The 16,585-nt window shown below is 44.0% G+C and overlaps 1 protein-coding gene across 2 annotated transcripts in view; it reads left to right on the top strand.

The window, feature by feature from the left end:
- Positions 1 to 16,585, top strand: part of klhdc8a (kelch domain containing 8A) — a 93,589-nt gene that overhangs the window by 51,125 nt on the left and 25,879 nt on the right. Inside the window, exon 7 of one of the 2 annotated variants that reach the window (XM_072278759.1) lies at positions 1,911 to 5,971. The exons of the other annotated variant lie outside the window; for it this stretch is intronic. Within the exon in view, the coding sequence (XP_072134860.1) occupies positions 1,911 to 2,026 (116 nt within the window). The 3' untranslated portion in view covers positions 2,027 to 5,971. Of the gene's footprint in view, positions 1 to 1,910; positions 5,972 to 16,585 lie in introns of those variants that run through there. 2 annotated transcript variants of the gene reach the window in all.

A 16,585-nucleotide genomic window follows, 5' to 3' on the forward strand; every position in this document is an offset into this window, starting at 1 on the left:
CTCAAGTCCCAGACAATTGGGGTGAAGATCTGGGAGGATGGAATGCTGAGCTAAGGGTCAATCTCCATTTCAGCTGGGCCGATCTGTCATTGTTGTGACAGGGCATCCACCTTAGTGTTCTTGGAGCCAGGTTGGTAGGAGATGGTGAAGGTGAATTGCTCAAAGAACAAGGCCTAGTCAGCATGACGTGGATTGAGTTGGCAGGTCTGTTGATGGAGATGCGGTTCTGGTTGCCAGTCCAGGTCAGGAAGAACTCAGTGTTACCCATCAGCTAAAGTCTTCATTCCTCCAAGGTCCATTTAATGGTGAGTAGATCCCTGTCTTCTATTCCACAGCAGTGCGATATAGAGTTGAACTTGCGTGTGAAGAAGGACAAAGGTGTGTCTTCTCGATTGGTCTTCGCTGAGAGAGGCTGGCCCCAGCACCCGTATCAGATGCCAGATGCATCCACCTCTTACCACGAAAGGTCCAGATGGCAGAGAATGGGAGCAGTGGTGAGGTGTCAGATGTGCTCCTCGAAAGCGCGATCTGCAGCAGCAGACTAGGTTATCCTTGAGGTGGTGAAGATCTAGGTCCTACAGAGTGCTTTGAATGCGCTATCCATCAAGTGGAGAGGGTAGCAGTTCTTAATAGTAATTTTGTTGAGCTCTCTGTAGTCGATGCAGAGGCGAAGACTCACATCTTTCTTTTCGATGAAGAATCCTGCGCCAGCTGGGGTCTGGGATGGTCGACTGAAGTGGTGCAGTATCGCTTTGGTGATATAGTCATTCGTGACTTGTGTCCCAGGAAGGAAGTGGGGAATAGATAACCTCATGGAGGGCTGGTGCCCAGGATGAGGTCATTGCGTAGTCATGTGGTCTGAGGTGACAGAGTGCTGGCTTCCCTTATGCTGAAGGCAATGGCTAATCTCTGATATTCCTGTGGGAGTTTGGTGAGGTTGAGGATTTCGGCTATCTCCATGGATTTATGGGATGAAGCCAGCTGATCTTGCAGGCAAGTGGTCTGGCAGGTGAGTCCCCGACTCAGCAGTGAACCAGATGACCAGGCACAGTGAGTGTCATGAATGGAGAGCCAGGGGGTCATCCAATATGAGAGAAGAAATTGGATGGACTTGTCGTGCTCATCTGCACAGGCCACCTGCGCGCTCTGACCACCCCAGACCCCAGGGGATGTTAATCAATGGCCGTACTGCGAAAGGTGTGAGAGACAGGCTCGGTGGCGAGTCCAAGATGCACGCACAGAGTCCGGTCCAGAAAGTTGCCTGCTGCGCTGGAATCCACCAGAGCCCCCTGTGTCGTAGAGCCTTCGGGGTGTGGGGGAGGACAGAGGGAGTGGGTCGGGCTGTGGTGCTGGAATAAGAGGCCAGGGGAACCTCACCAGGTTGAAGGCCCCTCATCTCTACCTGGTGGTGCGCTTTACCCGAGCGCAGTGGGCATTTGATGCAGTAAGTGCACAAGTTCTTCCTCCACTGACACTCATGCTCTTGGAGAGTTAGGGGAGATCTAACTGCCTGGGTTCTGGAAGCATTGGTGATGAGGGTCCTGCAGCCTGAAATGGTTCTGGAAGTGGAACTGGGGTTCTGGCTCATGATCTGGAGGGTCTTGCCATAAAATGTTTGTCAATTCAGAGGGCCGGAATGATGAGGTTTTGAGGCCCGGGGGCATCTCCTTCGTAGACAGCTCATCTTTCAAGTGCTCCGAGAGGCAGTGATGGTAAAGAGCCAGCAGCACTTCTGCATCCCAGCCTCATTCCACTGCTGGGGTCCTGAATTTCACGGTGCAATCCAGCACTGACACAGGCTAAGTATCTGTTCTGCTGCTTCCCATCCACTCCCTGGATGGTCGAAAACCTGGCGCATCTCAGCAACAAAATCTTCATATTAATTGCAAATGGTGGTTCTATTTTCCCAGTTGTCGGCGACCCAGCTCAGAGCTCGCCCAGACAAGGAAGAGATGACAAAGGCATTCTCGGCTGGGTCCACGGACTACAGAGACGGTTGGAGCTCAAAGCGTACGATGCACCGTGAGAGGAAGTTGGAGTAACGAGTTGGAGGGTTCAGGCTCCGGAGGAGGAGGTTGACTGACGCGGGGTTGCTGTATCGAGACAGAGTGGCAAGCAGATGTTCAATGGTTTCCTGCTGCTTTTGGATTATGTGCCCCTGTCGACGGATGACTTCCTTTAGGCGAGCAGCTCTGCTGGGTCAATTGTTTGTTCACTCATCCTGTCAGGAAATATAAAGAAGGCTTGGCCCAAACGCAGAGCAGCAGAGACAATTTAGCAGTAAATGATATTTTACTAACAAACTGCAAAATAACAAAGTCTGAGGGGCCACAATATAAGAGCGACCTGATTCTGAACATAACAAAGTAATTGAAGGCTAGGAACAACTGGTTTGAATGAGTGAACAAGCACTGTGGATGAAAGCTGGGTTTAAATGGGCTGCAGGTGATGATTTGGAAATGAGTGGTAGGTGACTCCTGTTAGCTGGGTGGAGACTGGGGGGTGCCTGCCTGTGCAGGCCTGACAAAAGTGGCCACTAAGTATACTTTATTTTGGTTGTATGGGTTTAATTGAGCTTTAAAATGTTTCCTTTCCTCGAGGAAGTCAAAACCTAGAGTTATACATGTAGGACAATCAGTAATCAATACAGTAGGGGACATAATGATAAGAGAGGAATTTGGGAGTCACTTTATCTGGAGAACAGAGTGGCAAAGATGTTAGTAACATGCCAGACGCACAGCTACACAGCGACCTAGACTAACAATGCAAGGAAGTGATTGCCATCTGATCCTTCATTTACATTTATGATCCAAATACTTTCCCTTCCTCCACTGCCATTCCCACTACATCACTTGTGGCTTTTCTTGGCTCGTTTTGGTACAGTAGTTATGACGCAGTGTTCTTTTAAACTTCCTGCTTCATCTCAAGCTTAAATACCACGTCTACATTCTTTGCCAGTTCATTGAAACCTATAAAAAATGGGAGTTGGTACCTTAGTGCGTGATCTAATGTTGTGCAAACGAAGCGAGGAAAGACAGAAGATTGGGTATGTGATCATTTCCTTGCACTGCGGGTCTAGGCCACTGTTGGCTGCTTAGCCCAAGCAAAGATACCAAGGAACTGGTTTCCAATTGCTTCCAACTCCATGTCTCCTGCAGTCCTCCAAAAGATTTTGGCCGGATACCTGTCTTGCAGGGAGCTGCACTGCTCACAATCCAAGTAAAACTTAGTGTTTTTATTTGTCTTCATGGGGGTGATTCTAATTGAAATTATCTTAATCAAATAACCACCTACTTCCCGACACACACTTGAATATCAAGGCGTTTACCAATATCCAGCCCTGAGTTTCTGGACTTCTATGCAAAAAAAAGTGGCCCATTGAAGGAGAAATACTTCAGTGACACTTTAGACAAGAGATGGCAAGATGTTTTGCAGCACAAGAATTGTAGCTTGAGGATTCTTGGGGTCATCTAAGTGTGAGAATTCCCCAGAAAAGAGGTGGTGAACCTTTTAGAAAGCCTATCCCCTCCCTGCTTCCCCTCCCCCACCCCTTTATCTTTCCCCTTACTGGTTTTTCACCTGGAACCTTCCAGCCTTCTCCTTCCCACCCTCCCCCTACCTTTTTTATAGGGCCTCTGTCCCTTCCCTCTTCAGTCCTGACGAAGGGTTCCGGCCTGAAATGTTGACTGATCGTTTCCACGGATACTGCCCGCTCTGCTGAGTTTCTCTAGTGTGTTGTGAGTGTTTTTAGAAAGCATGTTCCCAAACTGGTGATAATTTTCTTTAAAGTCTCTCATATGCCATGGCAATTTTGAGCAGATATTATCATTGATTAATGAATTATTAAGAATAATTATTGACAGCTTTAAGGAAAAGGGATGAGTCTTGCTGCTTATTTATGGGTACTCATTGTTTTACATGTATATCAGAGACAGATTCAACTAAATGAAGTATTTTAGAAAAACTGTTCAAAAATTCTCATCTTTTAAAAAACAGAATTGAAAAAATAACATAATTTCTATATAGTATTGTTATTGTAACCATTTACAAGGAGCTCAGAGACCTCGGCCTTGATCCTGCCTTGTGCAGCTGGATCCTGGACTTCCTGTCAGATCGCCATCAGGTGGTAAGAGTGGGCTCCCTCACCTCTGCCCCTCTGACTCTCAATACAGGAGCCCCTCAGGGCTGTGTACTAAGTCCCTTCCTTTATTCTCTGTATATCCATTACTGTGTCACCACCTACAGCTCTAATCTACAAATTAAATTTGCCATAAACACTACATTGATCGACCTTGTCTCAGAAAATAATGAGGTGGCTTACAGGGAAGAAGTCATCTCTCTGACACAGTGGTGTCAAGAAAACAACCTCTCCCTCAATGTCGCAAAAAAACAAAGGAGCTGGTTGTGGATTACAGGAGGAATGGAGACACGCTAACCCCTATTGATATCAATGGATCTGGATTTGAGAGGGTAATCAGCTTTATGTTCCTCGGCATCCACATCACCAACGACCTCACGTGGTCTGTACACGCCAGCTGTGTGGTGAAACAGCACCTCTTTCACCTCAGACGGTTGAGTAAGTTTGGTGTGAGCCCCAAATCCTAAGAACTTTCTACAGGGGCACAATTGAGAGCATCCTGACCGGCTGCCTCACTGCCTGGCATGGGAACTGTATCTCCCTTAATCGCAGGACTCTGCAGAGAGTCGTGCGGACAGCCCAGCACATCTGTAGATGAGAACTTCCCAAGATTCAGGACGTTTACAAGGACAGGTGTGTAAAAAGGGCCCATAGGGTCATTGGGGACCCGAGCCACCCCAACCACAATCTATTCCAGCTGCTACCATCCAGGAAGCAGTACCGTAGCATAAAAACCAGGACCAAACAGCTCCGGGACAGCTTCTTCCACCAGGCCATCAGACTGATGAACTCACGCTGACTTGAGTGTACTCTGTATTACATCGACTGTTCTATTTATTATAAATTACTATGATTGCACATGGCACAATTAGACAGAGAGGTAACGTAAAGATTTTTACTCCTCATGTATGTGAAGGATGTAAGAAATAAAGTAAATTCAATTACCATTCAAAAACTGTACACCAGATCTGCGAGAATTTCAAAGCATATCATCCAACATTAAGTGTCCTCATAACTGTCCAGCTGGTGCCAAGCTAGCATGCAACACTTCCTGTAAAAACATTTCACTGCCCTCGGGTTCTGAAAAATAATTTGCTGCCTCATTTGGCAGTAAAGATAATCATTACGCTAATTTTTATGGTTGAGTTTTAAAGAATCAAGTGACGACACTGCATGTCACTTGCCGGCAAAAATGTGTGTGCCATCTTGGGCACACATGCCATAGGTTTGCTGCCCCCTGCCCCAGTACAATTAATTATTTGTATTAGTGAGCTTCGCTCTCCAACTATTGTCTACATTAAAACATTATTGAATTCTCCACTGGGTTCATTAGTGACCACGTGGCTTTGAGTTGTGATCTTACCTGTGTGGGAACATCTCTATTATTCTGCTAAATTCTTTATAAACTTTAAGGTCCTTCTGGGTCACCCTCAGTTTTACTTTTCCAAGGGGAAAACACCACAGTTCAATCGGTTCTGAATGGTTTTAACCTCTTACTTCAGATACAAAAGGGTCTTTTAAGAGACTCCTGGATCGGTACATGGAGCTTAGAAAAATAGAGAGCTATGGGTAACCCTAGGTAATTTCTAAGGTAAGGACGTGTTCGGCATAGCTTTGTGGGCCGAAGGGCCTGTATTGTGCTGTGGGTTTTCTATGTTTCTATACAATGCAAGGTGTGTCAAGGCCTATAAACCAGAACAGCTCCCTGGTTTATGTACTTCATTAAACTGCTGGGATTTAATTGTTGATTGGCCTAAATTATTGCAGTCAGGAGTATTTTCAATTAACAAGGCAACTGATTGTTCATTTACACCGTCACTTTATTATTACAATGTCAACAGAGAAAGTTTTGGTTTACTTTGAATTTTGTGTTATAATCCCTATTTTACACTATCTCTTCAAATTTATTTGAAGAGCAAACTCAAGGAGGATAAAGTTGACAGACTATCACTCTGCAGTTCAGTGGTGTCAAAGTAATTTCACACCACAACCCGCAGCTGGCTCCCTTATTTTCACCACCCCACAGAGTGTTACTTTAACTCAAAGCCCTTCTTCCAATGTACGGGGGATTGGAGAGGTATGGCGTGTGGGGGTCCAGAATGAGTATAGCCGTGGGTTTCTATCATTTTCCTCATGGGGGCTCCAGCAATAGCTCAGACAAGTGTTACCGTAAACACAAGAGATTCTGCAGATGTTGTATATCTTGAGCAACACGCACGAAATGCTGGAGGAACCCAGTAGGTTAAACAGCATCTATGGAGGGGACCTGAGACAGTTCTTCAGGACCTGAGGGTCTTGGCCCGAAACATCAACTGTTTATTCCCCTCCAAAATGCTGTTTACGCAAACAGCATCATGTATGGAGGGGAATAAACAGCAAGCATTTACAAACAGCATTTACAGTATATAAGCATATATATTGTTTACATTGTATATTTATAATGCTGTTTATATTGTAAATACATGTACATATATTTATGTATATGTGCACATTTTATTCCATCTTTGTACTTTAATCTCTAACTTTATTCATTATATAATTCTTTATATTTGCTGAATGTTTTTGTCGCATGCCTGACCAACACACCACAGTAAACTCCTCATACATGTCACTGTATATGATGAATAAAGCTTATCCTTGATCTCCTGTGTGCTGCTCAACAACAGCTATCTGCAAGTTTTGGTGGTGAGTATGAATTTACTGGTGGGGGAAGCCTGTCTGTTTCAGCAGAGAGAACAAAACCAACCTGGCTTGGTACAATGCCCCCAAGCCGCTTCACGCCCTCTGACACTGAGCAGCACAAGGGGATGTGGGGACAGGTGATCAGAATCTCAGATAGAGGGTTGCTTTTTCAGTGGGTTGTAGAGTGCAGTTGGGAGGCAGGTTGGAGATAGGTCTCTACCAAAGGAGGTGTAAGGTGCTCCTTCCCTCCGCTAGCCTGCAGGTCACCCTTGGGCAAGGTGTATCATCAGCTTAGCCCCCGCACCCCCACCCCCCACCGAATCAGGGTTAGGTGAAGCCTTGGGAGCTGGTGGTGGATGGTCGTAAAGCAACTGGTGCATATCACAAGTCCTGGTTATGCAACCAGTGACACCAGGTAGACAATCTCCGAAGAGTACTGATAATGGTTGAGGTCACCCATCTTATAAAGACACTGCCCAGAAAAGGGTAAAGACAAACCACTTCTGTGGAAATATTTGCCAAGAATGATCATGGTCAAAGGACCATGACTGCATACATCACACGACACGGCACATAGTAATGATGATAATAGAGAGCAGAGGTTTAACGAGAGCATTCCACAGCCTGACATGGAAGAGGCTAGAGGAACTCTCAATTGCTAATGGCTATAGAACTGGAGGCATTTAAAGAGATAGTAAAGGGAAGAACAAGGAGATAGAGGGCTGTAAATCATATATACAAGAGACTCTGCAGATGCTGAAAATCCAGTGTAGCACACACGAAATGATGGAAGAACTGAGCAGGTCAGGCAGTATCTATGGAAAGGAATAAACAGTCGACGTTTTGAGCCGTGACCCATCATCAGTACTCTTGTATCGTTATTATCCTCTTGCCTGTAGTATTCTAATATCCTAACATCACCAATCTGTTCGCACATCTCAATGCACACGGCAAGAGCAACTTTTGCTAGATCTGCGAGGATTTGGTGGTGGTGTATGATAATCACCTGTGAATTACAGGGGGGCAGGGTTGTGTTAATTCGACAGTTTCACAATGGAAGTTTGGGTGTGAATGAGATTAATTCCAGTTTCAGTATTGGATGAACAGTACCAATAAACGGTTTTGTAAGGAAGAAATTGAAAGAAAACATGAGTCCGAATCAGGTTTATTATCACTGGGATGAAATTTGTTGTTTTGCTGCAGCATACAATGTAATACATAAACAATTACTATAAATTACAATAAGAATATGTAAAAAAATAGTGAAAAAAGAGTTAAATAGTGAGGTAGTGTTCATGGGTTCATTGTTCGGAAATCTTACGGCAGAGGGAAAGAAGCTATTCTGAAAACATTGAGTGTGCGTTTTCAGGCTCCTGTACCTCCTCCTTGATGGTAGCGAGAAGAGGACATGTCCTGAATGGTGAAGGTCAATAATATATCCAGTTTCTTTGTTAGTGTGTAGAGGTTTCATTGGAAGTTGTTGTTTTGTACTCTTTTTTTTCTCCCCAAACTCTCTGATTTCTGTGTCTATCTAAGAGTTTCTTAAATGCCCCTGAATTTTCTGCCCCTACCACCACGACTGGCAGGGCATTCCTTGCACCCACCACTCTCTGTAAAAGAAAATGTACCTCTGACATCCGATACTTTCCTGTACTATACTTAAATAACCCTATTAACCATTTCCACCCTGGGAAAAGTCTCTGGCTATCCACTCACTCTATCTCTCTTATCACCTTTATCAAATTATCTCTCACCCTCCTACGGTGGTGAGGTTGGTAGAAATGAAGCTTCTAGGCTCCAGTCACCTGGATTCAATGCTGACTTCCAGTGCTGTCTGTACGGGGTTCATACATTCTCCCTGTGACCCTGTGAGATACCTATAGGTGCTCTAGTTTCCACCTATGTTCCAATGGTGTCTGGTCACTGTAAGTCTCATCTTGTCTATACTGCACCAACTGCCGCCGCTGGGCTATAAATGTGCCTTGCTCAAGGACACAACACGCTGCCTCGGCTGAGGCTCGAACTCACAACCTTCAGATCACGAGTCCAACGCCTTAACCACTTGGCCACACGCCAACACACTTGCCCCAAGTGTACAGAAAGTGAATGGTAGAATCTGGGGGTACTTGGTGTGAATGGGGTGGCAAGTAGAGTGGGGAGAAAATTAGTGGGAGAATGAGGTTGCCTGGTGACCATCATGGTCTTGATGGACCAAATGATCACCACCTGTGTGGCAAGGAGATATGGTAAATAAAATCCAATTATGTACTTTTTCTCCAGTTTGTTTTTCTTTCCCAAACCGAAACGAACCCTCAGCACTGGAATTAAGAGGCAATGCTCTACTAAATGAGACAGTTGGGTTCCCAATGTAATGTGTCTGAGAGAATGAGCCTGGGGTTTTAATAGTAACAAAGATGGCTGAGGGAGAGGACTCCAGGGAGCCAACGGTAGAATCCACTGTTGATGTTTCTCAGCAGGTCGAGCAGCATCTATGTGGGGAAATCAAACATGCATCAAGGTTTTGACTCAAAACATCCTCCCACGGATGCTGCTCAATCTGTTGACTTCCTCCAGCAGATTGTCTGTTGCTCCTGATTCCGGCATCTGTAGTCTACAGTGTCTCAACTATAGAACCCCAATATGCAACCATCACTGAGTTCCATCATCACTGTGGTTGTTGGCTTGAGTACATGGCTCAGCGGTGTATTAGTTTTAAACTTCTCTTCCTTGATTTTATATATCTTCATATGCGTGTTATCTCCATAACCTTGCCCAGCCCCACAACCCTGCTCTGTTTCAATTCTAGCAACTTGTGAGCACAGGATTCACATCTTCTACAGTACCCTTGCCTGCCAAAACTGGGCTTTGCAATTCCCCAAGTAAACCTCTCCATTTTTTTTCTATCACTCTCTTTAACCCTTTGACAAAACTTTGAAGTTGATGATCTGCCAGCAGCACCGGATGTTGGTTTCTGTGTGCATCCCCGGGAACAGCCCATAGATCAGAGAGTCCTCTGTTACGCAGCTGCTGGGGATGAAACGTGAAACTAGTCCTTTCATCCTCCTCTACACCCTCTCCACAAACTCACAGTGTGCAAAGAGGTGGATCACTGACTCCGCCTCACTGCAGTCATCAGAAGGGTGAGCTAAACAGATGCTACACCTTACTCAAGGGTGACGTGCAGACTATCAGAGAGTAAGTTCACCTGACACCTCCTTTGATAGAGACATAGCTCCAACCCTCCACGCAATTATTAGCTCATTCAAATTCCTCATTAGTTTAGTCAAATTTTATTTTACACCAGACCTGTGAGGCCTTTTTGGTGGACTTACTATCTTAAAGTTTTTTATAACCAAAATGCAAATTGTCGATCTATTTGCATGTCTATTCTTTGTTGTTATGCTTCATGTCATTAGTTTTAGCAAACGCTGAACAAAGAAAGTACTGAAAGTAATGATATTGTTTTCATTACTTATGGTGTTAGCTTGGAAAGATGTTCTGATACACAAAAGATTCTGCAGATGCTATCAATTTTGAGCAACACACACATGACACTAGAGGAAATCAGCAGGTCAGGCAACATCTATGGAGGGAGATAAACAGTCAGCGTTTTGGGCTGAGGTGCTTCTGAATAATAACAGGGATATCGAGGAGCAGATAGTAATAGGGTTGTTGTGATGGGAGATTTTAACTTTCCTAATATTGATTGGCATCTCCTTAGCACAAGGGGTTTAGATGGGGTGGAGTTTGTTAGGTGTGTTCAGGAAGGTTTCCTGACACAATATGCAGATAAGCCAACTAGATATGGTCTGGTATTGGGAAATGAATCTGGTCAGGCGTCAGATCTCTCCGTGGGACAGCATTTTGGAGGTAGTGATTGTCACTCTATCTCCTTCACCATAACGCTGGAGAGGGGTAGGAGCAGACAATTTGGGAAACATTTAATTGGGGTACGGGGAAATATGATGCTATTAGGCAGGAACTTGGGAACATAAATTGGGAGCAGATGTTCTCAGAGAAATGCACAGCAGAAATGTGGCAAATGTTCAGGGAACATTTGCCTGGCGTTCTGCAAAGATATGTTCCATTGATACAGGGAAAGGATGGTAGGGTAAAAGAACCATGGTGTACTAAGGACATAGAAAATCTGGTTAAGATGAAAAGAAAAGTTTACAAAAGGTGATTGGTAGGTGGGAAGCCTTCAAAGCAGAAATTTTGAGAGTGCAGAATTTGTATGTTCCTGTCAGGATTAAAGGCAAGGTGAATAGGAATAAGGAACCTTGGTTCTCAAGGGATATTGCAACTCTGATAAAGAAGAAGAGGGAGTTGTATGACGTGTATAGGAAGCAGGGAGTAAATAAGGTGCTTGAGGAGTATAAGAAGTGCAAGAAAATACTTAAGAAAGAAATCAAGAGGGCTAAAAGAAGACATGAGGTTGCCTTGGCAGTCAAAGTGAAGGATAATCCAAAGAGCTTTTACAGGTATATTAAGAGCAAAAGGATTGTAAGGGGTAAAATTGGTCCTCTTGAAGATCAGAGTGGTCGGCTATGTGCAGAACCAAAGGAAATGGGGGAGATCTTAAATAGGTTTTTTGCGTCTGTGTTTACTAAGGAAACTGGCATGAAGTCTATGGAATTAAGGGAAACAAGTAGTGAGATCATGGAAACTGTACAGATCGAAAAGGAGGAGGTCCTTGCTGCCTTGAGGAAAATTAAAGTGGATAAATCTCCGGGACCTGACAGGGTGTTCCCTCAGACCTTGAAGGAGACTAGTGTTGAAATTGCAGGGGCCCTGGCAGAAATATTTAAAATGTCGCTGTCTACAGGGGAGGTGCCGGAGGATTGGAGAGTGGCTCATGTTGTTCCATTGTTTAAAAAAGGATCGAAAAGTAATCCGGGAAATTATAGGCCAGTAAGTTTAACGTCGGTAGTAGGTAAGTTATTGGAGAGAGTACTAAGAGACAGAATCTACAAGCATTTGGATAGACTGGGACTTATTAGGGAGAGTCAATATGGCTTTGTGCGTGGTAGGTCATGTTTGACCAATCTATTGGAGTTTTTCGAGGAGGTTACCAGGAAAATGGATGAAGGGAAGGCAGTGGATATTGTCTATATGGACTTCAGTAAGGCCTTTGACAAGGTCCTGCATGGGAGGTTAGTTAGGAAAATTCAGTCACTAGGTATACATGGAGAGGTGGTAAATTGGATTAGACATTGGCTCAATGGAAGAAGCCAGAGAGTGGTGGTAGAGAATTGCTTCTCTGAGGGGAGGCCTGTGACTAGTGGTGTGCCACAGGGATCAGTGCTGGGTCCATTGTTATTTGTCATCTATATCAATGATCTGGATGATAATGTGGTAAATTGGATCAGCAAGTTTGCTGATGATACAAAGATTGGAAGTGTAGTAGACAGTGAGGAAGGTTTTCAGAGCCTGCAGAGGGACTTGGACCAGCTGGGAAAATGGGCTGAAAAATGGCAGATGGAGTTTAATACTGACAAGTGTGAGGTATTGCATGTTGGAAGGACAAACCAACGTAGAACGTACAGGGTTAATGGTAAGGCACTGAGGAGTGCAGTGGAACAGAGGGATCTGGGAATACAGATACAAAATTCCCTATAAGTGGCGTCACAGGTAGATAGGGTCGTAAAGAGAGCTTTTGGTACATTGGCCTTTATTAATCAAAGTATTGAGTATAAGAGCTGGAATGTTATGATGAGGTTGTATAAGGCATTGGTGAGGCCGAATCTAGAGTATTGTGTTCAGTTTTGGTCACCAAATTACAGGAAGGATGTAAATAAGGTTGAAAGAGTGCAGAGAAGGTTTACGAGGATGTTGCCGGGACCTGAGAAACTCAGTTACAGAGAAAGGTTGAATAGGTTGGGACTTTATTCCCTGGAGCGTAGAAGAATGAGGGGAGATTTGATAGAGGTATATAAAATTATGATGGGTATAGATAGAGTGAATGCAAGCAGGCTTTTTCCACTGAGGCAAGGGGAGAAAAAAAACCAGAGGACGTGGGTTTAGGGTGAGGGGGGGAAAGTTTTAAGGGAACATTAGGGGGGGCTTCTTCACACAGAGAGTGGTGGGAGTATGGAATGAGCTGCCAGACGAGGTGGAAAATGCGGGTTCTTTTTTAACATTTAAGAATAAATTGGACAGATACATGGATGGGAGGTGTATGGAGGGATATGGTCCGTGTGCAGGTCAGTGGGACTAGGCAGAAAATGGTTCGGCACAGCCAAGAAGAGCCAAAAAGCCTGTTTCTGTGCTGTAATTTTTATGGTTTCTTGAAAATTACAAGGGTGCCAGGAAGGAGCTCTAGAATGAAATTAGGAGATTTAGAAGGGGCCATGAGAAGGCCTTGGAGAGCATGATTAAGGAAAATCCCAAGGCTTTCTACAAGTATGTGAAGACCAAGAGGATGAGCCGTGTGAGAATAGGACCAATCAGGGTCGATAGTGGAATCATGTGCATGGAGCTGGAGGAGAAGGCAGAAGTACTTAATGAATACTTGGTTTCAGTATTCACTAGTGAAAAGGACCTTGCCAATGTGGGGATGACTTACAGCAGACTGAAATGCTCGGGTGTATAGACATTAAGAAAGAGGATGTGCTGGAACTGTTGAAACGTATTAAGTTAGATAAGTCACTGGGACTGAACAAGATATACCCCAGGCTACTGTGGGAAGTGAGGGAAGAGATTGCTGAGCCTCTGGCAATGATCTTTGCATCATCAATAGGGATGGGAAAATTACCAGAGAATTGAAAAGTTGCAAACGTTGTTCTCTTGTTCAAGAGAGGGAGTAGTGGTGGGCAAGTTGTTGGAGAGGATCCTGAGAGGTAGGATTTATGAGCATTTGGAGAGACATAATCTCATTAGGGATAGTCAGCATGGCTTTGTCAAGGGTAGGTTGTTAAGAACTGAATTCTTTGAGGATGTAACAAAACACATTGATGAAGGGAGAGCAGTGGATGTAGTGTATATGGATTTTAGTAAGGCATTTGATAAGGTTCCCTATGTAAGGATCATTCAGAAAGTAATGAGGCAGGGGATCCAAGGAGACCTTGCTTTGTGGATCCAGAATTTGTTAGCCCACTGAAGGCAAAGGGTAGTTGTGGATGGTTTGTATTCTGCATGGAGGACAGTGACCAGTGGTGTTCTGCAGGGATCTGTTCTGAGATCCCTCCTCTTTGCGATTTTTATAAATGACCTGGATAAGGAAGTAGAAGGGTGGGTTAGTAAGTTTGCTGATGACACAAAAGTTGGGGGGTGCTGTGGATAGTAAGGAGGGTTGTCAGAGGTTACAGAGGGACATCAATAAGATGCAGAACTGGGCCAAGAAGTGGCAGATGGAGTTCAACCCAGATAAGTGTGAAGTGGTTCATTTCAGTAGGTCAAATTTGAAGTAAAAATATAATAATAATGGTAAGACTCTTGGCAGTGTGGAGCATCAGAGAGATCTTGGGGTCCATGTCCATAAGACACTCAAAGCTGCTGCGCAGGTTGACAGTGGTGTTAAGAAGGCGTATGGCTTCATCAACCATAGGCTTGAGCTCAAGAGCCGTGAGGTAATGTTACAGCTCTATAAGACCTTGATTAGACCCCACTTGGAGTACTGTGTTCAGTTCTGGTCACCTCATTACAGGAAGGATGTGGATACTATAGACAGAGTGCGGAAGAGATTTACAAGGATGTTGCCTGGATTGGAGAGCATCCCTAATGAGAATAGGTTGAGTGAATTTGGCCTTTTCTCCTTAAAGCGAGAGAGGACGGTAGAGGTGTATAAGATGATGAGAGGCATTGATCATGTGGATAGCCAGAGGCTTTTTCCCAGGGCTGAAATGGCTAACACAAGGGGGCATAATTTTAAGGTGATTGGAAGTCGGTACAAGGGGGTTGTCAGAGATAAGTTTTTCACACAGAGAGTGGTGGGTGTATGGAGTGCACTGCCAGCGAAGGTGGTAGAGTCGGATACAGGAGGGTCGTTTAAGAGTCTCATAGATAGGCACGTGGAGCTTAGAAAAATAGAGGGCTATGCAGTAGGGAAATTCTCAACAGTTTCTGGAGTAGGTTACATGGTCGGCCAACGATGTGGACTGAAGGGCTTGTAATATGCTGTAGATTTCTATGGTCTATGGTCTAAGCACTGAAGAACAAACATTAATTATTCCTTATTTCCTATCTCCAAGTTAAACAGTATTGTGGGGAGTTAAGCACTTATTACTTTTTCTGAAACAGAAGAATTGTTTCAAAATTGTTTCTAAGATTTTGTATTATAGTTAATGACCCATTTAAATTGGTTTTCGTTAAAAGACAACACTTGTGACATAGTTAATTATTGGTCACATCATAATCGTTAATCTACAAAACTGCAGGTGAGCATTTAACAATTTGTTTGTCGATGTCTAATAGTCAGAATGCTCCTCGTCTTATCTCTTGCTGTTTTATTGCACAGATCGCAAAGCTACATTTAGTTTCCATTTCCAATTGCCTTGACCACTTGTTTGGTTTATTAGATCTTCTCAAAGGACACAAAGTGTCAATTGTACGGGACTGGAGTTCCTAAATTATATTAGTGAATTGGTTAATAGTTCCTTGTTAAAAAAATAGTGGCTTTCAAGGCCATTTCTTTCTGGTATTAAAGGACTTATTGAATTCTGTGAGAACAGGTGCTTAAAAGTACATCCCCAAACTGAAATTAGTAGAATCAAGTTTGAAAGGCAGAGTCCTATATGTTGATGATATCTTAACATACACTTTGAATTACTGATTGCGAATGAGTTTCTCTGTTGTGAAGTTTCTTAAGATAGTCTAGACTTCAACTTTCCTTATCATTGCCAGATTATAATGATTTTTGCAAGCTCATCACAATTAATCTACGTGGGATACGCTGCCAGAGGTGGTGGTAGAGGCAGATACATTAAGGACACCTAAAAAACTCTTTTAGTTAGGCACCGTCATGAGACGATGTGGCTTATTTGCTGGTTGAAAAACCACATGTCAGTCATTAGCCCATTTAAAGGTTGCAGCTGCTCTTTCCCATTGGCTGGTTTGTGAGCCACAACACTTATTTCCGGTGCCAGTAGCACGTATGGGAGGTTTGCTCCCTTTCTTTCCTGCCATCCCCGAGGCCCACTCCAGGCTGAAGTCACAATCAGACCATTGAGAAGAGCATTGCAGACAAAGCCGCCCCCACCGCCTATGTTTAGTTAAGTATCCATTCATAACATGCTCTCTTCTTTGGTTTTATAGTTTGGGGAGATTTAACAGAGTACCCGCTAAATTAAAGGGTAACTGAGTGTCCTGTATTGTGGTTTTGGGTAGTTTAGATGAACACTTGTTTAACTAGACACCCAGTTTAGTGTTTCACTGTTCATTTTTAAATAAATAGTTAATGTACCCATTCTAAATCTGTGTTTTCTGTTTCACTCTTTGGATCCTCAAAACTGCCCCCCACATTACAGGGAGGGGTTAGATTGATCTTGACAGTGGGTTAAAAGTATGGCACAACATCCTGGTCTGTACTGTGCCATATTGTTCTATATTCTATGTAATTCTCCCTATAACTCAGGCCCTCAAGCCCTGAAACATTCTTGTAAGTCATTGTGCTCTTTCCAGCTTAACAAGGTCTTTCCTATAATGGGGGCAACCAAAACTGTACACAGTACTCCAGGTGTGGCCTCACCAACACCGTGTATGGCTGCAGCAGAAGTCCCAACTCCTGGCTGCTGAAGGTCAACATGCCAAATGCTCCCTCACCATCCT

The sequence above is a fragment of the Mobula birostris genome, chromosome 14, assembly GCF_030028105.1.
Source record: "Mobula birostris isolate sMobBir1 chromosome 14, sMobBir1.hap1, whole genome shotgun sequence".
NCBI lineage: Eukaryota > Metazoa > Chordata > Chondrichthyes > Myliobatiformes > Myliobatidae > Mobula > Mobula birostris.